Raw genomic sequence first — 27720 nt, forward strand, 5'->3', positions numbered from 1 at the left:
GTGAGATGATCCACATGAGTTCCAAAAGAAATCCGTTGGAATTCGATTACTCGATAAATAGTACAATTCTCAAGGCTGTCAATTCAACTAAGTACCTGGGTGTTAAAATTACAAACAACTTCAGTTGGAAGGACCACATAGATAATATTGTCGGGAAGGCGAGCCAAAGGTTGCGTTTCATTGGCAGGACACTTAGAAGATGCAACAAGTCCACTAAAGAGACAGCTTACACTACACTCGTTCGTCCTCTGTTAGAATATTGCTGCGCGGTGTGGGATCCTTACCAGGTGGGATTGACGGAGGACATCGAGAGGGTGCAAAGAAGGGCAGCTCGTTTTGTATTATCGCGTTATAGGGGAGAGAGTGTGGCAGATATGATACACGAGTTGGGATGGAAGTCATTACAGCATAGACGTTTTTCGTCGCGGCGAGACCTTTTTACGAAATTTCAGTCACCAACTTTCTCTTCCGAATGCGAAAATATTTTGTTGAGCCCAACCTACATAGGTAGGAATGATCATCAAAATAAAATAAGAGAAATCAGAGCTCGAACAGAAAGGTTTAGGTGTTCGTTTTTCCCGCTCGCTGTTCGGGAGTGGAATAGTAGAGAGATAGTATGATTGTGGTTCGATGAACCCTCTGCCAAGCACTTAAATGTGAATTGCAGAGTAGTCATGTAGATGTAGATGTAGATAGATTTTTGTAGCAACCACGAGGTGGCAGTATTGTTTCTTTAGCTACATGATGACGAAGTTTCCATTTGTCCCTCACACTGTGGAAGTTTTTATAGTTTTTGTATTTGTGTACACGCCAATTTTAATTTTGTTTGTAGCATTAATTGTCATTGAAGTTCCTCCTTTTCACTTGCCGTCAAAAGTACCTGAAGATTACATTTATGAAAAGGTAAGCTCAGAAAACTTAAATTTATAGACAGATGTGATGGCCAGTACTAAGTTCTTGAGGTGCAACTCCCATTACTAGCAAGAGCTATTCACAACAAAAAATATGTAATAGCACTTGCCACTTTCGGGGAAAAAGAGTTGGTTTGGGACGGTTGATAATGATGGTAGGTTATTCACGGTCCCTGTAATCTGGTAGTTAGTACTTGACATTTCAGGTTTAAAGTAGCAGCATTATCATGTCATATAGCATGGGCAGCCACACAGTGCATCACTCTCTACAGCAGTAGAAAATTGTTTGAAGCCTGTACCTTTCACAAAAATAAAGTAAAAAAAAAAATCAAATTCACATACTATATAGATCTCTGCATTGTGTCTCAGCATGTCATAAATCTGTTCTCAGTTTTAATTAGGGCATGAGTTATAATAATTACTTTGAAACAAGTTACTTTTTCCCTTTTGTAAACAGTTTTAAACTTACAATGTCATGTCTCAAAAACTGTTGATCTGCCCTCATGAAGTCATGTTAAGTTTTGAAGCACAGTGTATTCAAATCATTTCACAAAAGCTTTGCAGTTCATCTCTTCATGGTAGTCAAAGGTCTTGTTTGAACCGAATAACAGCCACAATTATTATCTTTCTGTGCCAATCAGACCTGCTATATTACTGCTTTTGGTATTGTCTGTCCAGGTTTTTCTTAAACCCACATTCACCCATGTTCCACAAAGACAAATGATACTGCCAAAATTTGTCCCTATTAATTTCCTAAGAAAGCTACAATAGTTTAGCATTCCATTAATAACTTGTGGCCAGAAATAAGTTGTTGGTGAGTCGTAAGTTTTTCATGACTTAGTCGCAAGGACAATTTACTACCCGGAAATAGATCCACTGCTACAAGGGTAGAATGTAGCTTGTTGACTGTCAGATACTCCTTCCTTGAGTAGCATCTTCCAGCAAAAGAATAGGGCTTTCTAAATCTCTAGTGTATTGGGCAGCAGACTTTCAAAAGGGTCTTTCAGTAAACATTTGTATTGACTGGCTGGTCCCCATTGTGGTAAAAATTGCACCAGTGGAATGCTGCATTTATCCCAAAGTACAGTTTGCTTGACTTATTGAGGTGTCAGGATTTGCTCATCTTTAGTCTTTATTGATGATGCAGTGTGCCGCCATTTCGTTGATTGCTCTTTTGATTGAGGGGTTTCGTAAGTGAGAGAAAAATTATCAGCAACTTTTTTGTAATATGTATAAAGGTAAAGAACACTGTCTAGATGATTTTTCTTGTCTCTCTGTTACTGTTTTTGTCACCAAACAAGCACACAGTTCTTGAAAATTCCATTTTTAAGAAAGAAATCCTATTGAAATTTGTACAAATTTCTGAAAAGCTGGATACAGTAAACTCTGTTTTCCTTTTGAGTTCAGCTGCGTGAACCATTTCTACGTTAACAAAACACTTCGTTCGTCATCATACAGTTCAGCATGTCTTTCATTGCACTGTTGGGCCCATCTTCTCACCTTTGCATCACCATACCTGCCAACCTTCAAAAACCAAAAATCAGGAGATTCAGTTTTAAAAATCAGGAGATATGAAAGATCAAAAAACTGTGGCTCATTTTTGTACACACCTAAGACAACTAAAAAGTTTTCCTTTAAGGCACCACGAAGCTATATAATGGCTAAAAAAACATAGATACTTTGGAAATACCCAAAATGTTGATTCCGTAACCCTTATTTATAGTTTCGCCCAACTAATTGCTGTTAGGTTGGGATGTTTTTTGGCGTAAAACAGCATCCACAATACTGTTTTGTGACACACATGAAAACTAAAAATGGGTTTGCCAACTGGTTCTCTGGTGTATACTAAAATCTTAACACAACCACTTCTTTTTTATTTTTCAGGGGCAGCATCTACTTTCTCCTCGTAAGATTTTTCACATGTTATGTCTCTGCATGTTCGAAAGTCAGTTAGTATTGCACATTTTCAGAGAAACTATGTCATTGCAGAAATTTGTAAAGTTCTCATATTTAACTCTCGCTATTAGTATTCAGTATTAGCGAGAAACATTGGAACAATCCTGAGAATATGTACAATACCTTTCTTCTCACAGGTGAAGTAGAACCTACTTCTGTATTGCACAATCTGATTAATGATGATGTACTAACAAACTAAAACAGTTACCAAATAAAATAGTAGTTCACTCTTAAAATGCTTAGAGATAATACACATTAGTGTTCTCACTTATTTAACAATGTTGTTATCCATTCACATCAAGGTCTATCATTTCCTCGTTAATTAAATTTCCAATGCATGATGAAGATGGAGAAAATATGGTAACACACAGGTATAATTATCTTTTCACGAAACACTTCACATTTCTATTGATTTAAGGAATTGAATGTTGAAGACTTAGCCTTTCAGAGAAATTCTTTGTTGAAGGTTTGCTAAAAGCAGTCACCCTGTAGTCTTGATTTTACTGTCAACAATCTGTACCAGTACATGATCTTAAACTGTGTCATTGTTTTAGTTACTTGACTAAATATCTTCTCACATACTGCGTTACTATGAGGGACTGTTAGAATACCTAACATAACACGAATTAATTTGTCAAATTTTAGGGTCCCCATCACTATCTCTTAGTTTTCCTATCAGAGACCACTGCACATCAATCTTTCTTCCCTTAAGATTTCATCCGGTATATCATATATCTGAAATGCACAAAACTGGGATTGTAATTCATCCATGGCATCATGCTGTTTACCTTCATCTGCATTCAATAATACTGGAAACTTTTCCACAAAATACTTTAGGGTAGAAAAGGATTCATTGGAAACAGATCTGATTTGCACAACTGTTGCATTCCTCAGCATTTCACTCTTCAATGGGAATTTGTGAACCATGTAGTCACAGGCGGCAATTAAGTATTTCCAAACAGAAGAATTCCAGCTTCTCATCATGCTTGAGGCAATCCACAAGTTGAGAAGTACTACTGCCAATGACCAAATCACAATCATCCTTCTGGTTTCTTCTGCTGTGGTAATAAACCTCAAAAGGAGAACAGGATTTTATCACTGTAGATAGTACAAATTTACACATCAAATTCTGTAACGTGTCCAGCAGCAGATCTTGCAGTAAATGGATGTGAGGTACACTTGACTGCAAAATTAAATTTGTTTTTTCAGATGTAGGTATAACATTTGACAAAAACAGACACAAGGCCATATTTAAATCTGATGACAGAAACATAAAAATCCTTTTTTCATGAGACAGGTTGTACTTAATTGGGGAATCCTGTTTACTTATTTTTGATGTAGTTGAACATGGAATTGGCAATTCACTAGCCCTTTTTCTTGAAGAGGTGCTACTCTCAATTGGTGACTGTCTCACCTACGGTATATGATAAGTTGGGAGACACCCAAGCTGATCATTCTTACCACACTTCACTTCATAATTGAGCAGGCTGGTCAAAGGTTTCCACTGTTCCAGTAACCGAAGCAAACATTTGCTCACAGAAAGCCAACAGGTGCACACATGCTTCAATATTTTCTTCATCTTCTGAAATTCTTTCAGTTTCTCCTTTCTCTTTGTACTCTTTTGCAGAAAATAATATATGTCCAGTAAATAAGTCATCAATCTGGAATGGCAGATATGCAGCTCCCTTTTTTGCTGCCAAATTTAACAAATGGCAGGGACAACCAACAACAAACAAAGATGTTAGGCATATGATTTTTCAAGAGACCTGCAACTCTGTTTTTCATTTCAACCATTACAGCGGCATTGTCACAACCTATTGACATACAGTTATCGAGTGGAATATTACATTCCTTCAGTGTGTTGAGAAGAAGTGTTTCTGTGTTGACACCAGTGGAATCTCCTTTTTAAGTTGGTGCGAGATAATATGGTACTTTCAGTTTTTTGGGTCGTCTCATTATAAATGGTAACAACTATGGGATATAAATTAGCACCCCCTTTGTTACTACCGTATGTTGCAATAGAAAATGGCCATTTTTTCAAAATGTCTACAATTTCTTCTTTTTCCTTTTTTGCCATTTCTCCGATAATTGCAAACTGAAATGGTGGGTTTTCAAAACAGAATTAAATCGGTAGAGTTGACAGGTATACATCAGTGTTTGTGTTTTCTCTTCATAAATCTGTTGATGACTACTTAGTGTTCTTCAACTCAGAAAACGAATTACAAGTTTTATTTCATTAAGTGGCAGGATTATGAGTCAGCTTTGCCCTTCGGAACAGGCACCATACTGCATAAACTGCACAAAGAGAACTCAAAATAGTTTTATCTCAATTGCTTTGACTGAAAGCAACTGCCGTGCATACTCTGAACTATGATTGTAGTACTGCTGCGGAAAGTGACACAAATGGAAGTTACGAGGGTCACTCCAAAAGAAAAGCACACTATTTTTTAAAAAAATCCATCTTTTATTCTACATGTTTGAAAGTTTTACAGTGTGTAGATACATCCTTTAGGAACAATATTTTCATTTCTCCACATAATTTCCATCCCTCTCAACTGCCTTACGCCATCTTGGAGCCAGCACCTGTATACCCGCACAGTAAAATTCTGGACCAGCCTGTTGGAGCCACTGTTTAGCAATGTGCACAAGGGAGTCATCACCTTCAAACCTCGTTCCAAGAAGAGAGTTATTCAGTTTCCCAAAGAGATAATAGTCACATGGAACCAGATCAGGGCTGTAAGGTGGGTGTTTCAGTGTTGACCATCCGAGTTTTGTGATCGTTTCCATGGTTTTTTGACTGACATGTGGACGTGCATTGTCGTGCAACAGCAAAACATCCTGCTTTTGCCGATGTGGTCGAACACGACCCAGTCGAGCTTGAAGTTTCTTCAGTGTCAATCACATATGCATCACAATTTATGGTGGTTCCACTTGGCATGATGTCCACAAGCAAGAGTCCTTGAGAATCGAAAAACACTATAACCATAATTTTTCCAGCAGAAGCTGTGCTTTTGAAATTTTTTTCTTAGGGGATTTTGCATGATGCCACTCCATTGATTGCCTCTTCGTCTCTGGTGAAAAATGATGGAACCATGTTTCATCACTGGGAACCCACCTGGAACAAACCCCTTTTTCAACACCAACACTTTCAGTATTCCCAAACACTTCTATCCCCTATCCCGACGTAGCGTGACAATTCATTCACTGTGATGCGTCTGTCAGCAGTCACCAATTTTTTAACTCTCTGCACATTGTCTGGAGTGTGTGCAGTACGAGGCGTGCCGCTGCGAGGACAATCCTCAATGTTGCATGGCCGCTTTCATCACGTAATCTGCTTGCCCACTGACTAACTGTACTGCGATCGACAGCAGCATCTCCATACACCTTTTTCAACCTCTTGTGGATGTTTCCCACTGTCTCGTTGCCACTGCACAAGAATTCTATGACAGCACGTTGCTTCTGACGAACGTCAAGTGTAGCAGCCATCTTGAAGACGTGCTGTGACGGCACCACTCACGGGAACAGTTTGAACTAAGTTTGAAAACGAGTGGGAAGGATGTATCTGCACACTGTAAAACTTTCACACATACATAATGAAAACTTTATTTTTACAAAGATAGTGTGCATTGCTTTTGGAGTGACCCTCGTACTTTCTGGTCCTGCCTTGTATTTTGGTCAGGGGTCAAGCATGAACTGGTTTGAATTACTGGTGTTCTGCCCAGTTGTTGTTCAGCCGCACTGGGAAAAAACATAGGTATCTCATAAACAGGTATTGTATCATGCAGTCTAAAATTGTCAATAGACTTAAAAGGCAAATGTCCATTCATAACATTAGAACTTTCTGTAATGTCAGTACAAGCAATTTTGGACACTTACCATGTGTTTGGATGTGTATGCACTTTTCTGTTATGGAAATATTTGCAGATCGCAAACTATGTATAATCTTAAATTATTGATGGAAGTGAGATATGTGCAAACATTAAAGCAAACACACATTTCTGCAGGGAGGAAACTGAAGACAAGCCAAGAATTTTCTCGCAATCAGCACATGCACCTTTCCTGCGGCAACATACTCCAGTGGCAGCAGACAGCCCTTCCACGACCCGTTGGGCTAAGGCTGACTTCACTGGGTCCTTTGAAACCCGCTACTCCAGACAGTCCAGTCTGCCACGCCGGAGTCCTACGCCATTTGTCGATGCCCAACAAGTCGTGACACCTCCGCCACCATACGATTATGTGGATTTGAAAAGCGAGGCTAGAAAGGATACCACAGCTGTATGTTAACTTGTTTTTCTCTACCGTGCATGTCTGTGTCTATGAACAGTGTTTCATTGCATTGTCTGGAAGTATGTCTTCTGAGTTTGTCCATAAGTATAGCTTTATACACAATGAACTCCAGAACTAGAGCCCATTAGAATCCCCTGACCCAACACACACACACACACACACACACACACACACACACACACACACACACACCTACCTTCAGGTTATCAGAGGAAGTTCTGAATCCCTTGTTCTTCCCTAAAAAGGAAGTAACAGATCTGATACTAACACTTGTGGCAGATGTTCCAGGCTGGGATTTTAAGCTGCAGCCTCATTTCTCACAGGCAAGCATGTTACCGTCTGAGCTACCTGAGACTCTTTCATGAACCATTCTCACATATTCCCTTCTGGCAGCATTTGTCTCTTACTTTCCAAACCTCACAGAGGCTCTCCAGCTTACCATTTATACAGGAATCTAAATAATGTTTTTTCTGCTCTTATGTGTGTTTGTAAGCAGTATCTATAATTTTGCATCTTGAGGGTCGCACTACTGGCCCCTCATTCTGCCGAATGAGGCGATGCAGTGGTAAAGTGTGGGGTCTGTTTCGGAAGGGTAGCAGTTCAAATTCTCATCTGGTCATTCTCTTTTCCTGTGTTACTAAACCGAAAGAGCCATGAGGCCTTGAGGTATTCCGTCAACTTATCCTTTCTTTTTTATCATTTTATTCCCCTTCAGTAATGCCTCATTGGTTATTTGATCTAATACTCAGCATTCTTCTGTAGCACCACATTGTAGAAGCTTCTATTCTCTTCTGGTATGATCTGTTTGTTAGCTACATGTCACTTTTGTACAGGGCAATACTCCTGGCGAATACTTTCAGAAAGGACTTCCTAACACTTACCTTTTTTCCTTTGCTAACAAAGTTCTCTTGCCGGCTGCGGTAGCCATGCGTTTCTGGCGCTGCAGTCCGGAACCGCGGGGCTGCTACGGTCACAGGTTCGAATCCTGCTTCGGGCATGGGTGTGTGTGATGTCTTTAGGTTAGTTAGGTTTAAGTAGTTCTAAGTTCTAGGGGACTTATGACCTAAGATGTTGAGTCCCATGGTGCTGAGAGCCATTTGAACCATTTGAAATTTCTCTTGTTCTAACAACTTACAGGAATGCAGCTGGGTGAACGCTTCAGGGAACTGCGGACATTTTCAGCAGGTGGCTTATGACCTAAGATGTTGAGTCCCATGGTGCTCAGAGCCATTTGAACCATTTGAAATTTCTCTTGTTCTAACAACTTACAGGAATGCAGCTGGGTGAACGCTTCAGGGAACTGCGGACATCAGCAGGTGAACACCCCACATTGAAGGCACAAACACAATTAGAGCGTGCTTCCACAGTACTCTTTTTGTATGCGTGCTTTGAAAACCTGCGAAATTATCGGAAGTTGAAGCGTTGGCTGCATTCTCATAAGTTGTGTGAATATTTTATGTATTGGGAGAAACTCAAGTTTGGCATATTTCTATTTTTCGGAAACGTTTTTCTTGCTATTGAAAGTATTTCGTTTTACATCCTCTCTGCTTCCACATTCAGTTATTTTGCTGGCCAAATAACCAGTTAATGTAGCTTTGAGTCTCATTTCTTGATCTAATTCCCTCAGCATCCACCGATTTATTTCTGGCTATGACAAGAGTAGTCCCCGCCTGTAATCCAAATGAGTGATTATTTTACCCCCCCCCCCCCCCCCCTCCTTCAAATTAGAACTACCAAGCTATCAAGGCTATGTTGGCTAATGTTACATTGCCAGATTAGTCACTCCTCCAGTCTCTAACTATTGAAAATGCTGTTGCCCTTCTTCAAGAACCATAGGTTTGTCTGGCCTCTCCACAGATATCTTTCCATTTTAGTTATGGCTGTCTGTACCATTCAGGCGTGCAAACCACACACCTTGCAAACGTTGTGGTATCGCAATGTAATTGTGCTTTCGTACTGTTTATCTTTTGTTCAGTTGTAAAATTCTCTCAGTGTGTACATTTAGGAATTGGCAGTAATACCTTACTTTTTCTTGCAGCCATTGACAAGAAGAGATTTTTACACACCAGAGCGTGAAACGCGCAGCAGTACAGAGGTAAAGAAGGCCGTTGTGCGAATAGAACCAATAAAAACTCGGGTATCGGCCCCGACTCCACAGAGCCAGGCACCGCAGACGCCACAACCGCCGCGGCGACAGACACCGACAAGGAAAGTTCGTCAGGCAAGGAGTGATTCTGAACAGAAAGCCCTGCAGACCAGCTCAGAGTACAGTCTGCGCAGCCACAACAGGGACACAGGCTCTATAGCTTGAGTTTTAACGGCACAGCAAATGGGATTGCGTCACATTTTCAAAAGATCTGAGTAAAATTTTTCCTTACCTGTAGCATTTGGTGATGTTCTTTTGCTGTCCATTCCCAATGACTTGACGTCATATATCAGCTATATACAGAGCTCATAAATGTATTATACATAATTATGTCTTTAGCATGAATGATTAGGATGCCAGCTCGCAGAACCATACCCTTGGATCAAATCAACTGAAGTGCATTTTTAATACTTTTTGAGTTGGTGTTATTGCACAAATGCATGTAGTTGTTAATTTTGTTACATTGTGTGGTACTTAAAGAAATATTTGTTCTGAACTGTTGATATGTAAGCCTACATCGCTGTTATATATATATATTTGCTTCTCACATCATCAGAATTGACTTGTCCTGTGTTCTCATGTATCTGCTTTAAATGTGAGTTCAGAATACTTGACTAATTTTTCTTCTGCATCAACAACATTCTAAAATGTCCAAATGTTACAACAGTGTAAAGAGAAATATACACCACAAATAACACTATTTTTTATCTTTCGTGTAAATAACATTAAAGTGAAACACAAGTTCCCAAACTATTGTTTACTGCAGTTGTTAATAATCTCTTATTTTTCTGTTCTAACAAAAGTATCTTGGTAGTTTAGCATGTAAGACTGATTCCTAGAGATTAAACTAATTGTCATTCAGAGTAGGAATGAGTGTGTAATTTTTAAAGTAATGTGCCTTCTTTCTAAATTTTGAAGTAAATAGGACTTTGCTTTGATTCTCTTAGACACAAATTTACGCAAAATAAATCTCAACCATGTGATCAATTACTGAAACAGTGATAGCAGTTTCGATGTAAATAAAATAAGCTAGGAGATACTGCGCCATCATATTTCATGACTGATGGAGGAGGTGAGTTGGTGAGTCTGCACGAGCATGCATTGTTACTTGAAATTAAATCCTCCTTCACATAAGTGTGATGAGGCAACCTGGACACCAAACTTGCAACAATTACCATTTGGGACAATACTGTTTTCACAAATCAGAAGTTGGGGTCACAAACAGCAGTCCACCTTTTCTTAAACTTCAAAATATTTTGTACTCGTCTGCACAAAAGAGGAGTGCACCTTACTGCTTTAAGAAATTGGTGTCCATGCAGTGACCTTCCAATTTTTTCCCCCCAAATTAACTTTTTACCTGAATTTTAAAATTATGTTGCTGTTCATTCAAAGTTAATTACAGTTTATATCTATCCTTAATGTAAAATAAGAGAGACAGTTTGTACACTTCGTTAACAAGTCCGGTTACGCGAAACTGGCCCTAATCAAATCACTCGTGCCATAAGACTGCAGTATAAAAATTCAGTGTTTTATTTGTTCAGTTCATTAAAATTTAGTGGGAAATTGTACCTGATAGCACTGAACTACAATTGCAAAATGCGAAGCAAAACAGTCTGTTCACACCCACACTAGTAACTAGTATACTGTGAGCCACAAATGGTTCTGTATTTTTATATTTTTTTTTTTAATTTTTAGCAAATGAATCCTAGACACAGTCAAAGCTTATTGGTGGGCTCTGACTGTCCATCCCATTTTTATGATGCATGTAATTGGCAGCACATATGGGTGGATCAGCAATATTAAAATGCGCTGAACTACCTTAATAGGTGCATGTAAGCTCTCATCCCAGATATGTCTCGCACTGGTATTGACTCAAAACAATAGCTCAATAAACCGAGACATATAGCTGAAAAATAGCTGTAATTGTTTCGACAGGCAATTGTTGAATTTATAAAGCGAAAATTAAATTTGAAGTAGAGCATGAGCCTGTCCCCACTGGTCAACAAAGTAAAAGTGCATAAGGTAGCTATAGGTTCTATTAAGTATTTTCCATTGAGTACAATTATCAATTGGTTAAGAGAAAGGTGAGTCGTGTTCAAAACGCGGCTGAAATCTTAGATATTGTAAGAAAATCATGTTAACTAGAAGTGCAATTTATTTTGTAGGCTGACTAGGTCAGTGTATGGGATTAGCCGAGCAGTCTAAGACGCTGCAGTCATGGACTATGTGGCTGGTCCCGGCGGAGGTTCGAGTCCTGCCTCGGGCATGTGTGTGTGAGTGTGTGTGTGTTTGTCTATTATTGTTATTATTATGAGTATTTTCTATAAGTGCAAATATTTTAGATTAGGCTTTACCATGACTATTACTGATATTGAATGAAACAAGTTTACTGTTATCAGTCACTGTTTTATTTATATACACAATATTTTAAGATGGTTTTAACCTCCATCACCAGGTGAATTTATCATTGGCAATATCACACATATGGATTGTGTTATGATTTTGTGGTAATTTGAGGCACTGTCTCCAGTAGTCATAGGCTCCTTTCACTATCGTAACACGTCACATGTAAACTTTCTTCCATCACAAAAGATGACAGTTTACATGCGATGTTTAATGATGTGAAAGGAGCCTTTGTTCACTGGAGACAATTACCCAAAATTGTCACACAGCGCACACACACACACACACACACACACACACACACACACACACACACACACACACACACGTGATGCTACACATGTAAATACAACTGATGGTGAAGGTTAGAACCTGTAAAACATTGTAGATATAAATAAACAGTGAATGCTAACAGTAAACTTGTTGTTTCATTTGGGTTATATTCTAGTTGGTTTTTCTATGTATATTTTTAAAAAATAACAGAACCCAAGGATTAGATGAAAGTTATAACTGTTACTAAGAAGAAATCTCTTTTCCATAGACAGAAACAAATTTGTAAAGTATGTTCAACATTTTTTTGGAAATAATTCAAATGCTGATCAACTTCTCACATCCTTAAAGAGTTCTATTTATCATTTTAATACCATTTAAGATGGGCAGTGATGAATATATATTGTTATTTCATTCTTCACCTTGTGTTGATGAGCTGTATGTTTACAGTAACAGACAGTGGTGGAGAGGAGGAAAAATGTAATCTTAGATGGCAAGTGACCACTCACCTGAAATACTTAAAATTAGGTAATTTTAAACTGTGGCTAACTAATACCATACATGGTTCATGTGATAAGACAATAATTTTCATATTGCTTACTTTGTGTCGATATATAGGCATCATAGTTGCATTCTTTTGTACACAGTGAATTACAATATTAGAACTATGGATAGACATGTACTAGATTATTTTTATAAAAAAATATTAATTTGATATTTATATTTGAGTGTCTTTGATGTAGTTTTTAATGCAGTGTATGTGAATGAATAAGAAAAGGAAATTGCTTCTTCATTAACAGCACATAGATTATAGTTATAGATCACCTTTATATGAGTATAGAAATAAAAATTGTAGATGATGCATTTACATTTGTCTTTTTTTGGAACAAACGAAGTTTAACTCACTAAGCCTTTAATAACTTTGTAATTGATGGAATGTCACACTGAGGTGACAAAAGTCATATTGTTGGACCTGTTTTTTGCCCATTGTAGTGCAGCATCTTCACATGTTCTCAACAAGTTGCTGGAAGTCTCCTTCTGAACTCTACAGCCACACATACTGACCTCTCAGTTATATCCTTTAAATGTTCGGTGGGATTCATGTCTGGCTATCTGGGTGGCCACATCATTAAATAAAATTGTCCGGCATGTTCTTCAGACTTTCAATTGTGGCCCAGTGACATGGCACACTATTATCCTTAAAAATTCCATTGTTGTTTGGGAACACGGATGACTGCAAATGGTCTCAAAATAGCAGAACATAACCATATCCAGTCAGAGATTGGTCCAGCTTTCAGTGCCTTGTCGACAACATGGATCCATAGATTTGCGGGATCTGTGCCATGCTCAAATGGTACCATCAGCTCTTACCAACTAAAATCAGGACTCACCTGATGAAGCAACAGTTTTCCTGTCGTCTAGTGTCCAACCAATATGGTCACGAACCAAGGAGAGGCGCTTCAGGCAATGGTGAGCTGTTAGCAAAGCCACTTGTGCTCATCTGCTCCGATAGCCCATTAACACCAAATTTTTCCCCATTGTCTTAATGGATAGTTCTGTCGCACGTTCTTCATTGATTTCTGTAGTTATTTCACCCAATGTTGCTTGTCTGTTAACAGTGACAATGCTGTGCAAATGTTGTTAAGTGAAGTCCGTCTGCCACTGCGTTGTTTTTGATCAGAGGTAATGCTTGAAATTTGGTCTTCACACACTCTCCCTAACGATTTTCGCAGTGACATGTCCCATTCCGTGTTCAAAGACTTAATTCCCATCGACCTTTCACACGAACTGCCTGAGTACAACTGACTGCTCTGCCAATGAATTGGCCTTTTATGCCTTGTGTACACAATACTACTGCATATCACTAACCCATGACTTTTGTTGCCTCAGTGTAAAGCACTTTATTTGTACCTTCTCATTCCTTAGGTACTTACGACCTGAAAGCAAGTAGTACTATTTTGTATTTTAATTACATCTGTGTACTGTATTCAGATTTGCGCATATTGTGAAAAATTTCTGAAGTGTGTTTTTCTTTTTCATACTGTTAAGTGAAATAAAAGCTGAGGAATTTCAGTAAAATGGAGTAAGAAAATCAATCTGTTAAGGTTACATATGTATGGTTTTAATTACAATGCACTCTTCAATACACACATAAGCCAAAAATTTAGTTTACAAAAAGCTGCCTTAAAAAAATATAAGCTTTTGCTTCACATAGAACGATCATGTACTAATTCACAATTTAGTGATAAATAAAGTCATATATTCCAGTCTTCATACAATACAGTTCCAGATTTATAAAAAACTACTCAGTTACTGTGAAGGCAGAATTTGAACATGAACTGACCTATCAGACATTCAGTTGCAGGTACTCCAAATGGCTGTTTGCTTTTCTTCCAAGATAAACTTTGAAACAAATGGGATGGGTGAATCATATTTCCTGTTTTAGTTGTAGCATGGTAGGTAGAAAGAAACGTACGGGTCATACAAAGTGAATAAAAAGTCAACTCATAATCCAGAGTAATTTAAGTAACATGCAGTCCTTGCTATGAAAGTCATTTACACAAAACACACAACAGGCATTTCCAACATACACAGATTATTACACATTTATATATATTTGTACAGATTCCTCATCAGTAGCAAAGCCATTACCATCAATTGCACTTGTGAAGCCTAACCTACAGTTCTAAAAAGAGCAGTCACCACAAATGTGGCTTTAAGACACTTCTGCCTAAGCAGCCACTATGTTGGCTCCATTGCACAAAATAACATCACTGCAATCATTATTTGATACCCAGTAATAAAACAACCGGAGTAGAGAATTCAGACAAAAGGATTTTGTTTCAGATTGGTGTAGTAAGTTTGCTTTTGCACGTTCTTCATGATCTGTTTTAACAGCAAGAAAATAGTGACACTTTACATCTCCATTCAAATTGAAGAAGAAATATGGCCATAATGCAGTTAAGTGACACGGAACCAGGTCCAATATACTAGAGTAACTACATTCGTCTGTAAAAGGATCACAAAATAGCATTAATACCTATCGATATCGCTACAAAATGGTCTAAATTTGGCAGTAAATTTATATTAGATACATGAAAGACATTTATGAATTTCCCAAACAATGGCTGAAATTTCACATACACTTAAACTGAAACTTTTACTCCAAAAAATGACACATTGCTGCATTAGAAGCTGTATAAAACACTTCACAACATTAAACTGATAGTACAAGTAACATTTGGTGAAAATCTTGTTTACCACAAATTTCTTAAAACATATCCTGTAGCATTAAGCAGTTCAGTCTACTGACCAAGTACCTCAGGATGTACTGGCATACGCAAATTTTACTCTTTTACAACGTTAAACACTTTTACATAATCTCTAAAGCAGGGCTGCAATTACAATTCTTTGCAGCCATGATGATTCCTTGAGAACATTAAAAAGACAAATGCTGGACTCAGTACAGTCCAACTTCTCAGTAAAAGTTATACAGCCTGAGCCATATTTCATTAGTAGAGAAAAGTTTTAATGATTAATTAGCAATGGCACTTAAGACAGAAACAACTGGAGAAATATCCATGGTTTTCTAACATATGAGAATACATATTTAAACATCAAAGCACTGCCCGTTATCAATAAAACATGCAGTGTGTACAGTTAACAGTCTTAAAGCAATATTTACCAACTTTAATTGTTGGTAAGACAGACACAATAAATATACACTGTTCATATAATAATAAACTGTGTATCACACTTTCAAAGCTGCAGCCACATCTGGGATTGGCAGGTGGCCGGGATACACAGAAACATATTATTCAGTGTCACAGTTTCTTGCTAGTTGCAGGAGCAAAGGCAACAAGTGTGAAAAAATTAAAATGCGGCCCACCCTTATTTTGTGATGTCCCTTTCATTACTAATACTGTCGGCACACGGGGAGCTGCACTTGATGCCACCGATACTTGGGACAGCTGCTTTTTAGACTGCAGAATCCTTTCCCACGAAGCTCGTTCTCGAAACAGATTTCTTGACATCAAAATCCACAGCTGTCTCCCTCTTCACTCTGCTGTGACAAATTTTGTACTTTATACATTGTAGGAAATTTTAAACATTTAAAAATACATTAGTTTGGTCAGAGAAAGTGTAGTACAATGTGAGCAACACTGTGGTCAAGAACCTTCAGCTACCACACTGAATGTGTTCCGAATGACGACGCTGCACTGCCGCCCGCCGCACCCCAGTCAATAATTGTGGCAACGACCCATAGGCGTTTAGAATATTGTGTAGGAACCTGATATCAGCAAAGACTTCCATTCCTTTGACAGCAATGAGATTGTTTCATGGTTGTGCTGCTATCAAGGAGTGGCTTATGAGAAGAATGAATCTGGGACTTAATTGAGAGTGATGCAAACAATGCCACAATTTATCTGTGGAAGCACGTTTTGTCAACTGACGAGTCACAGTAAACAATTTGGAACTCTGATAGGCATGTGTGGAGCTGATGGTATTTACCCTAAACTACTGAGGTGAATTATGTTTTGTTGATAGTACTGCTTTCGTTATTTTAGTTTGGACTCATCAGTCAGTCAATGGTAAAACTGATGTGTTTCACAAAAAATTGTTTACAGTACAGCATGATTTCATTACTGTGGTGATACTTGATTTGAACTTTCACAATATCACCGCAAGATAAGAGCTACTGGAATGTTGATCCAACAATTTGGGTGGAATTGCTGGATTGGTAGGCTAGTCAGACACCTTTGGACAGAAGCAAAGTGGAAGCTCAGTGTCAAATGAATTTCCAGGAAAACACTGACCCTCAGCAAGTCTGACAAATCCTGTCTTCAGTGTATTCATAAAACGTCTTTGTAGATTAAATATTTTAACTAAGGCTTTGTTGCTCAATGGGTAACTTCAGACATCAATCCTCAGTGGGTCATAGATTTTTTTCCCTCCCCCTATCTTCCATATCTGGCAATGATTTGTTAATGTGAAAATTGCGTAAGTTCCACTGCACTTCAGTCAACGTTACCTGGGCTTGTCAGAGAAAGGAAAATCCACATCCAGTACAATTGTACTTAGTAAAGCACTGTGGTGTTCAAACAAACCTTTGAACTGAAGACAGCACTGTTGTGTTCAAACAAACCTTTGAGCTGTCCCATGGCCACTTGATGTCAGATCTTTGAGGAATATGTAGGCAAATTCTGGAAACGATGTTTCAGTCCAGCTATAGATACACAGTGATGGATTATTTTGAAGATAGTCAGTCAGGCAAACCAATCATTTGGACATTCTCGTGTCATAGTACAATTGCTGTGCTTCATTGCACCACTGCAGAACTACCACTGAATTGACGGTGTTGCATCTGTAGTGGTGGAAGTGAAAGAGTGCATATGTTTTATGATTTGAGGAATTTTTGTTCAAAAATTAATTTGGTTGTGCTACACACATTATTTTCTGAAGTAGTTTGTCACCCTAATATAAAGCTGTCCTCAGCCTGTTTGAAGGGGATGCTATGCCCTTATATCGAACTGCTCTGTTCCTGAACTCCCTTGATTAGCCAGTTGTAGGGGGCCCAACCCACAGTTTCGTTTGGACTATGAGCTGCACTGTAACTCTGAATTCTTCACATTAACAAACAGTTGAAGTCAAAAGATGTGATAAATGAAAGAAAAAAATCCTACATCTGTCTGAGAATTGTACATCTGATTTTGTGGTATGACACCCACTGAGCCACACTGTCACTGAAAGTTTCAAAATGTTGGGTTTGGTCAGAACAAGCACAGCACATAACAAAGTGACCATTTAATTTACATAACGTGGAATATTTATTACACATTAATTAAATTCACGTGATAAATAATGCAAGCCCACACAGACATTTATGTAAGCACGATTACCACGGGACCACACACTCTTATTGATTAGTGTAGTCCAGCTGTTGATACAGGTAACATGAAATTGTGCTTTTATTTTAGGCCATTTGTTACCATTTCTGTCATTTTATCATCCCCCCTCACTGCTGTGGAGCCTATGTCACACTGAGTAAGATGTCTCGCTAAGTTTGACAGCTCACGTGACTTCTCTGGAGCAGGTGCAGTTTACAGCTACTCTCATTTGTCCACAGGTAGTGCCACACTTTTTCATAAGCTATTTTCCTTGTAAGATTCTTCTGTGCGACTGATCGGGAGTACTGTGCACATACGATGTCACAATTTGGAAGTGTGGCCACACTAGACACACACACACAATTGGACTTCATCTCGCCATCCCTTTGCATTATCATAGATGTCTCCACAGTAGAATATTGCATTAATTGATGCACATAGAGAAGCACTGTGCTAATATGCTATGAAAACTCGCAACTATTACAGCAAACATCTGTGCTGAAGGTCTTTAGAGTGCAGCACATTTCATGAGAAGGGTCTTGCACGGTGCCAATTTGAGCACATCTCACCCCGGCACGTACGGTATACGGGCCAGCCTGACTGAGTTGCCAAACTGCGGCCTGACCCCACAGAGTCAGTCACTTTCCGGGCCAGCCTGTCACCATTACTGCTATGTTCCTGGTCTGCCTACGAAGCCTTGTATTTAAACTCTTGTTATTTCACTTAATGGTGCAGGGTCAGGTTGACAGCAATTTCAACACATATTCGAGCTGACATGCTTCACTGTAGTGTTATTTGTTGCATTTTGTTAGCTCCAAACCGTTACAGAATGTACTGAGGAAGTATTCAAGATTTAAAGAGAGTATGTGACACCAGTAAAAATTACAAGATACCTTTATTGTGAACTCATTCTTCTAGTAATACTCCAACCAGCACAAATCAAATGTATGTTGATGAAATTAAGAACACTGCATTCTTGTCAGATGGGATTGCTGATACACGGTAATAATCCATCAACTCATCTGGAATTATACAGTACCCTTTGAGCCTCAGGATATTGCAGCCAGTTGTAAGGAGTACTACAATGCAGTACATGGGCTGTAGCAGTGAACAATGTGGGCTAGAGAGCCAGCAGGGTAGCTGGTCAATGTTCAGCAAGTGCCAGCGTGGAAGACACTGACTGAAAATGACTAATCGAGAGGACAAATGTGTATACCATTAATGTAGAACCGTCACACGTTACAACATGGTATGGAAAGTTTTGGCAGAATGTAAATAATTTACAAATGAAAGTAACAAGTTACTGATAACCAGGTTGCTGACAGGTACACAGATGAGACTGAAAACATTGTTAGTTTAATGTAATTGGATAGATAAAAATTTATCCACCAAGTGGCAGCAGAACATACGTATAAAGAAGGTCTTTCCTTCTCAACCTGTCTGGTAAGTCTCCCTGACCCACGGTTTGGTGACTTTTCTGAACACTACCCCTTTTTCTAAACCACTCCAGTTCCTTTCCCTTCACCCCTCTTTCTTCCCATTCAACTCTTCTGCCTGAAGGAGCAGCCACCAGCTCTGAAAGCTTGCATAAGTAAAACCTATTTTTAAATGTGTTCTCTTGCTGCTGCTTGATGAGTAGATTTTTTATCTATCCAATTACATAATATTGTGGAAACATTGTTAGCTTCAGGACGAGTGCTCCTTCAAGGCAGGGTACACTTACAAACGCGTGCACACCTGTATACAGAGTGCCGAGCCAGTAGTGCTGTAGGTTGGCTGGAATGAGGGGTAGTGTCAGATGGTGTGCATAAAGGTAGAAAGTGGAAGGCTGGCTGACAGCTTGGAGTGAGGTGGCAGGGGCACAGAATAGGATTGTGGTGTCACATGGAGGCGTGGATTACAAGGGGACTGTTGGGCAAAACAGAGGAAAGGTAGACTGTGAGAAAGAGGGTGTCGTTGCAAAATGAGTAAGTTTAGCCCTGGGGCAGGATGGAGGTGGCTGTAAGGCAAGGGGTTAAGGAGACTGAAGCCAGGAAGATTACAGAACAAAGGATGGTGCTGAGTCTGTGCAGAAAGTGCAGCTGACTTGGCCCTGTCTTTAATGGCATACGATAAACCTGACACAACTGTAATATGATATGCCGAGTGGGTGGATCGGAAAGTCCGTAAGTGTTAGGAGTGGGTGTGGCTCAAGAACACAGCACAGGATATAGCATAGATTGGGTGAACAGCAAAATATCACTTTAGGAGGAGTGGGATGGATTGAGGGACAATGTTCCTCATTTCCAGACATGAAGGTAGGTAGCCAGCCCTGGTGAAGGACACGATTCAGTTGTTCCAGTATGGTGTGATATTAGGTGATAAGGCAGATGCTCCTTTGCAGTTAGCTCTGGAGGATGGTGGGAGCATTAGGAGTTGAGTGAGGACCGAGCGCAAGAAATCTGTCTGCGGATTAGATTGGGTGTGTAGAGCCTGCCTGCCTGTGAAGGGTTTGGTGAGATCTTCCGAATACTGGACAAGGAAATACTCTCACTGCAGACACACTCCCCAAGTGTGGCCAAACTACAGGCAAGTGATTTTTTGGTGTCGAAGGGATGACAGCTGTACTGTTAATTAGTGGGCCTGATATGGGCTAAAGTGTCAATGGAGCCAGCACAGGCGATGAGTTCAACAACCAGTAAAGTGACACATTGGGCTGACAAGCACCATATGAAGCACATAGGAGAAATTGTGTTGAGGTTGTGGAGGAAAGAGGATAGGGTGTCGTGGTCCTCGGCCTATATCGTGAAGATATCAGTGAATGTGAATCGGACAAGTTGTGGGTGGCTACTAGGAAGGTTTCTTCTACATGGCCCATAAATGTAATAAGGTTAGATGATTAAGGAATGAAGTAGGTCATTTGTAGTTATGACATTTGGAGAGGTAGAGTTCCCTAGCAGAAATACTATGATCATATAGGATATTTGCCTATAGGGAGGTGGCATCAACAGTGATGAGTAGGATCCAGGTGGTAATGATGTAGGAATGGTAGTCAGTGAAGGAAGTTGTCCAATCTTTAATAGGAGATGCTAAATGGGCAGTTGGTTGGCGGTGTTGATCAGCAAGAGCATAGATTCTTTCAGTGGGAACAGTAAGCAGCTACATTGGGGTGTCTAGGGTTGTTGGGTTTAAGGATTTTGGGAAGTGTGTTGGAAAGTGCTGGGATGAGGAGAGGGAGATAGATTTGGGAGAAAAATTCTGGGATGGACCTAAAGATTTTGAGTAGGTATTGAAAGTAATGTTGGATTTGTGGGATGGGACCAGAGGAGTCAGAAAGTTGGTGGATGCTTTTTGTCAATGCCTGTACTGTTCAGTTAGTTGTTACCTTTAGTCTTAAATTATTCACAATTTAAAATCATTGACAAGATTCTTACAATATTGAACTGTAGTGAAATATGCTACTCTTCTTCCTAATTCTCTATCTGCAGACTGGTTGGCAGCAGCTCTTTTCCATTTATCTCTGTTCTTTGTTAGTCTCTTCGTTTTCTCAAACAATGCTTTACATTGTCTCCGATCTGTTTACATTATTGCATTCCAGATCGTTCTCTCTTTCCTAAAGTTATTCCTTACATTACACTAACTAGACACCATTGTGACAGTAGATAGGGCCAATTAATCAATCCCTTCTTTTGCATGCTGTTGACAATATAATGTAATTGGATGGATAAAAAAATCTACTAGCCAAGCAGCAGTGGGAGAACACACACACACAAAAATGGTTTTGCATTTCCAAGGTTTTGGAGCCACTGGCTCCTGGCAGAAGGGCTGAACGGGAAGGAAGAGGACTGTAGGTGTTTAGGAAGAAGGGTAGTGTTTGGAACAGAACCCCGAGTCAGGGGAGACTTTCCAGCCAGGATGAGAAAGATAGACCTTTTCTATGTGTGTTTTCACCTACCACCGCTTGGCACGTAGACTTTTTATCTACCCAATTACATTATATTAACTAACTGGATGCATCTGTAGGTTGTTACTTTCACTCATAAATTACTTACATTCTGCCAATACTTCCCATACCATGTGACATGGTTCTACATTGATGGAATACATATTTAGCCTCACAATTAGAAGGAAAGATTCATCCCATCCAGCAAGTCTCCCATGAGCCAGAGTTCTGGATGACTTTACCAACTCTCCTTCTTTCTCTTCACCCCTCTTCCTTCCCGTTAAATTCTTGTACCAGAAATAGGAGCCACTCCACCACCTTCCATATGTAAAAACGTTTCTTAATTGTGTGTTCTCTTGCTGCTACTCATTGAGCAGATTTTTTATCTCTCTAATTACATTATATTGTCAAGAACTGATATTTTCAATGTTATATTTACAAGCTGTTGGTAACAGATGTTTTTACACCTATTCTAAGAATTTATCCATTTGTGAGCTTTCCTGACTATGGGACTTGTTAACACACAGCACTCATTAGCACAGAAAAAACAACAGTCACATCAATTTGCCATGAATCATAGGGAGCACAACTCTTCCCCGCGTATTTCATTTTTATGCAGGTGCTTGACAATGACTTTATCCTTTCTGTTTGCTCATTAATCTCCATTGACACCAAATGCTAATAACACAAAGTCCTTCTGATAATCTGCACTCGCAACACACATTTGGAAACCTAACAACTTGCCGCAGACCTTACACCCTGTGGCACCTTCAGCATGTGAGCTTACCATCCTTGCTGCACGTCAGACGAGTTTTGTGTGCTGTTAAGCAAACTTGCCGCGAAAACTGCTCCGTGTGACATTGGATTTACTACTGCTGCTCTTATTAAGTTACAAAAACACTCCAGTTGCACATTTTTAATGTTGTTGACAGACAATGGAAGGAAGAAAGGTAAGAGTTCGCTGTACAGTCCACATGTTGTCATCAAAAGGCAGATAAGTGACACCTAAGACATAGCTAATCTTTCATACAATGTCATTCCTCAGGATTACTTTTCTCAGAATCAACGACTACAGATTACACAGGCAGTATAGGTGTGTGTGTGTGTGTGTGTGTGTGTGTGTGTGTGTATGTTTGTTTGTTCTATACTAGTTAGCTCTGAAAATTCTTCGCAACATTTCCAGTCTTGTTTATATTCCTAAATTCCTCAACTATATGGTGAGTTCGTATTTTTATTCCTTCCATTATTTACGCAAGGTGACCTACAAGACATGGACATTTGTAAATTGGCTAATCCACTACTGTTAGTGGTGGAAGGGAGACAAAGTATACATAATTCACTTTGCATCTGTCCATCATTGTAATAATGGAACAGTGGGCGATAAAGCATCATTTGTTGACATATGATACCTGTCATTAATGGTGTGTCTTTCGGTGCGACATGACAGATATTTCACTGCCATTTTATTGGCACTGCTCAGATTCACAATATTACAATTGGTTAGAGCTTTCGGCATAACAGGAAGCATTGTTAAGAGAAAGCTATCAGGTTTCAATGAAAAGTGAGGACACCTGAAAACATCACCAATGTGTGAGAGGCAATCACACTGAAGTCCAGGGTGATCCACACATCAACATGCTCTCTGTCTACAGATAAACTGTGAGAAAGATGCCACTTTGGATTCAAAATGCTGTTGGTTCAGTAAATCAAACAAAGGGACCACCATCGAGAAGAAAACTTTGCTGTATATATGCAAGTGATCTTTGAAGACAATCCAAATGCAATGGTGTTAAGAATGGTGAGGCACATTTTCACTTAAATGGGTTTATTAACAAACAGGACTATTGCTTTTGGGTACCTGAACAGCCTTGAGTAATTCACAAAAGACCTCTTCACTCCCCATGTGTAACTCTGTGGTGTGTCACACAAGCTGTGAGTGTAATTGGGCCTGATTTTCTTGAGGACAGTGTAACAGCAAACTCCAAACATTATGTACATGTGCTGATCCTGTTCTTTCTGCCAGAATTTTACAGATGGTAGTTAAACATGAGGAGTGTTTATTTTCAATAGTATGATGCCACACTGCAAAGAGATTTACGGCAGCTGTGCAGGGCGTTCTCCCTGGACTTGTTACTCCTTGTTTTGGTGATGCTTCCACTTGTAACTTTCTTGTGGGAGGTACTAGAAAAAACGTATCTATATTAACAAACCCCAAAGTATAATAGAGTTGAAAGCTGCCATTAAAGAAGAGGTGCATTTGACTGACCAACGCTTGTTGTTCCGAGTTACAATCAACTCCAACAAATAGTATTCGAGGAACTGGCAACCAGTTGGGCGACACAATGTTTTGTAAATGATCATGTAAATCAAATAGATGGTGAAAGCTTTGAATCTGTATAAATAAAGATTTTTTTTCTTAGGAATCAAGTTACTAATAGTTAAGTTCATAGCATTCCACACTTACCTTTCTTTTATGATAGGAACTGGTTCTTTCCCATCCCTCAGTGGCTCTTTCTCCTCACTGTCAAAAACAAGCGCAACTATTCAGTACACACAGCCACATTCATTATAAGCATCCCCAACAAGTTTTAAAATAGTTGATGTCAGCCTATAAAAGGGAAGCTGAAGAAGTTCAGTAGTACAAGAACACACATAAAACCATTCACCTGAAATATACTGCACAGCTAAACCGGTACCATTGACCTCCACAAATTTAAACACAATATAAATTACTAAAATCACTGCCGTAACCATTCAAAACTGAAAACAGAGCATTCTTCAAAATTCTAAAAGTTAAGAGAAATATCACATAAATTTAACAGGATGAAAAAAAAAATTAATATAAGGCAACATTCTACATAGGAAAAATATATCTAAAAACAAAGATGATGTAACCTACCAAACGAAGGTGTTGGTATATTGATAGACACAAAAACACACACGCAAAATTCAAGCTTTCGGAACCCATGGTTGCTTCATCAGGAAAGAGGGAAAGACGAAAGGATGTGGGTTTTAAGGGAGAGGGTAAGGAGTCATTCCAATCCCGGGACTTACCTTAGGGGGAAAAAGGACAGGTATACACACACACACAGATATATGTCTGCTTGTGTCTTTATATGTTCGTGTGTGTGTGTGCGCGCGTGCGTGCGTGCGCGCGCGCGCCTGTGTATACTTGTCCTTTTTTCCCCCTAAGGTAAGTCTTTCCGCTCCCAGGATTGGAATGACGCCTTACCCTGTCCCTTAAAACCCACATCCTTTCGTCTTTCCCTCTCCTTCCTGATGAAGCAACCGTGGGTTGCGAAAGCTTGAATTTTGCGTGTGTGTTTCTGTGTCTATCAACATACCAACACTTTCGTTTGGTAAGTTACACCATCATTGTTTTTAGATATGTTAATATAGGGTAACACGGAAATTGCGACTACTGCAGCTTTTTAAAAAACAAAAGCCAAAGCACCAAACAACAACATCAAAATGTGCCGTACTCACCTATGGTAACTTTTCTTACAGTCTGAGGGAGAGAAACTAAATTCTTTTGGACTGCAATATTATCAAATGGAGTGAGTTAGCAAAGTTGAGAGTTATGATGCGAAGGAAACAGACATTGTGAAGCAGAAATCAGAGAGCGAAGTTATCACTGGCTGACTGAAACCTAAACGTGTCTCCCTACTCTCATTACTGCTAACTCAGTTTCAAAAACCTGGTGATTTAGCTTCTGCTTTAATGCAAGGCAGTTGTCCAAGATAACTGAAATGCCAGGTGTGGATCAGGGAGGAAGACTTCAATACATATACATTACGAGTATAAATTTGGATACATCAAGGTATAAATAAATATAATTTTCATAAGATCATCAATTTCATGCATCAGCTTCAGATAATTGAAATATGCAGTACTGTTAATGAGAGGGAACAAAAATATGAAAAGGGGGGACATAAAATAGAATCTAGCTACTACATTCCGTAACCAACAGAATGCACTAGAATTGAAATGTTCTTACCTCACTGTACAAAATACTCTGGTTACTACTGTTAATTACACAACAACAATACTGACAATTATTAAAATTTAAGAACTCATGCAACACTATATCAAAAAAACGTATCAGAAATTGATATTGTGTGAATACAAAAAAGTGTGGAAAATTGTCTTTGTGGTAAATAAAACTGAAGACAAGTCATAACACAAATACAAGCAGACTGGACATGACTCAGATTACAGATAAAACAACAACCACCCAAGATGATTGCAGTACTTTACCTATCAAAGAAAACTATCAATCCATCTACTCCATTTTGGAACCAATGAATAGCAACTGGGACATCTAAAACATATAGCAACCAATTAGGCTTGCCTTTCATTATAGCTTTATCTATGAATTGCACTTCCACCTCAAGATATGTTTCTGTATGTTCTTGGCTAGAGATGTCCATTCCTCTGCCAGTGCATAAAAAACTGCCTTAATTGTTTTCATTATATCCTGTGAGCTGTATTCACATGGAATACTGTAAACAGCTAGGACTCTGAAATGACGTGACGGATAGTCACTGGAATGTGACAGTAACTGTGTGGGGCTGTCAGTTCAAACCATTTCCCAGTGCTATATCCAACATCAGCAGAACATCCGAGCACTGAAAACTAGAAAACTATGCTGTTGCCAAATACAGCCAAATGAGTAAGCACAAAATCTTGTTTGAGCAAACACAGATTCTAGCTACACTTCCAACACTGGGACTCGCGGTATACTTCAGGCTGTCCAGCCAAGTTTGAATTCTACACACTATTTCAACGACCGACCCAGCCACCTCCTCAAGGTACTGCAGGTTGTGCTGTTACATATACTCGCTGCCAGGTCTCCAACCAGACTAAGAAGTATTGTTGGTCTTGTTATGCTGGAATCAAGGTAGCCCCTGAGGGCTAGCAACCCATATTACACCACAGAGGACAGGGTTGTCTATGTCCAAGGCGTACCAAAAGCACCATGGTAAACAGCTATTTACATAAAGATAATGGAAACAGACATTCCGAGCACTACTTCCTGCAGGGGGAGCTTGTCCCACGGCCTGCAGGAAGTATCACTACGCCAAAACCTGATTGGCTGGAGACAGCTATTTAGGGGCTAGAACCAGCTCCAAAGTTCAGTTCACTCCAGATGCTGACCTCGTGAACTTTGACCGCTGAAGATTGCATCTTCATCTCCGAATTGGACTTTTACCACTGTGTGTGTGTGTTAACGCGAACCTTTGCGGAAAATTAGGAGTGAGCTTTTGTTTGTCTCAATTAAGAGACTTTTACTGGCATCGTTATTGTTACCTTCTTTTGTTGTTCAGTCATCAACCTTGTAAATTTACATAAATAAAAGTTGTGTTTGTGAAAATTGTCAGTCACAACAGGTCTTGCACTGCTATTTACAGCTGTTTTTGAGGTCGTCTCTCAAACATCCTCTATGCCCTTTGTTTTTCAGACTCCACACTTATATTCCTTGAAATGCACATTCTCTTAGTGTTTCCCTCTCTGTTGGGTGTTTTGAATGCCAAGGTCTTAATAAATTGAGAGAAAGACCCCAAGCCTTGTTTAAACTTCTGACAGCTTTATTTAATAGAGCTCTAATTACAATGTCCCGGAAACTTGGCGTCTGTAGCGTGATACTTGTCTCATCGTATTTTATTTCGCAATTAAATGAAGGCAGCGCTCGGTAACTGCTGATTTGCTCAATTCAAGTGTACCGCTGTTCCTTGCCTCTCTCATCTGCTGTGGTATCAGTTGCCCCATGTAAGGCGTGCCACATGACACATTTGTGAGGAGTCTAATGCACACTGGGCTTTTGGAGACCTGTACCATCTTTAACAGTTCAAATGAAATATTTTTAATTTTGTTGAAAAGAAATGAAGTATACTGAGTGCAATGTTTCCATAGGAACCTACAGATTTCTAGATATTG

The 27720-nt window shown here is 39.3% G+C and overlaps 2 protein-coding genes across 10 annotated transcripts in view; one reads left to right on the plus strand and one right to left on the minus strand.

Annotated features, from left to right (window-relative positions):
* The window catches only part of LOC126291691 (uncharacterized), a 125059-nt gene extending 112218 nt beyond the window's left edge, over positions 1-12841 (plus strand). For all 6 annotated transcript variants that reach the window (XM_049985318.1, XM_049985320.1, XM_049985316.1 and 3 more), the window contains 2 exons: positions 6872-7142; positions 9193-12841. In XM_049985318.1, the coding sequence (XP_049841275.1) occupies positions 6872-7142; positions 9193-9465 (544 nt within the window). In that variant the 3' untranslated portion in view covers positions 9466-12841. The remainder of the gene's footprint in view (positions 1-6871; positions 7143-9192) is intronic.
* A 1232-nt stretch (positions 12842-14073) lies between these two features.
* LOC126291686 (fasciclin-2) overlaps positions 14074-27720 on the minus strand; it is an 856801-nt gene continuing 843154 nt past the window's right edge. For 2 of the 4 annotated variants that reach the window (XM_049985310.1, XM_049985308.1), the window contains 2 exons: positions 24248-24304; positions 14074-16036 (listed from right to left, as the gene is read on the minus strand). In XM_049985310.1, coding sequence (XP_049841267.1) covers positions 15952-16036; positions 24248-24304 — 142 coding nt within the window. In that variant the 3' untranslated portion in view covers positions 14074-15951. Of the gene's footprint in view, positions 16040-24247; positions 24305-27720 lie in introns of all 4 variants that reach the window. The other 2 variants (XM_049985309.1, XM_049985307.1) reach the window with 1 other exon arrangement.

Source organism: Schistocerca gregaria, chromosome 9 (genome assembly GCF_023897955.1).
Source record: "Schistocerca gregaria isolate iqSchGreg1 chromosome 9, iqSchGreg1.2, whole genome shotgun sequence".
In the NCBI taxonomy this organism is placed as follows: Eukaryota; Metazoa; Arthropoda; class Insecta; order Orthoptera; family Acrididae; genus Schistocerca; species Schistocerca gregaria.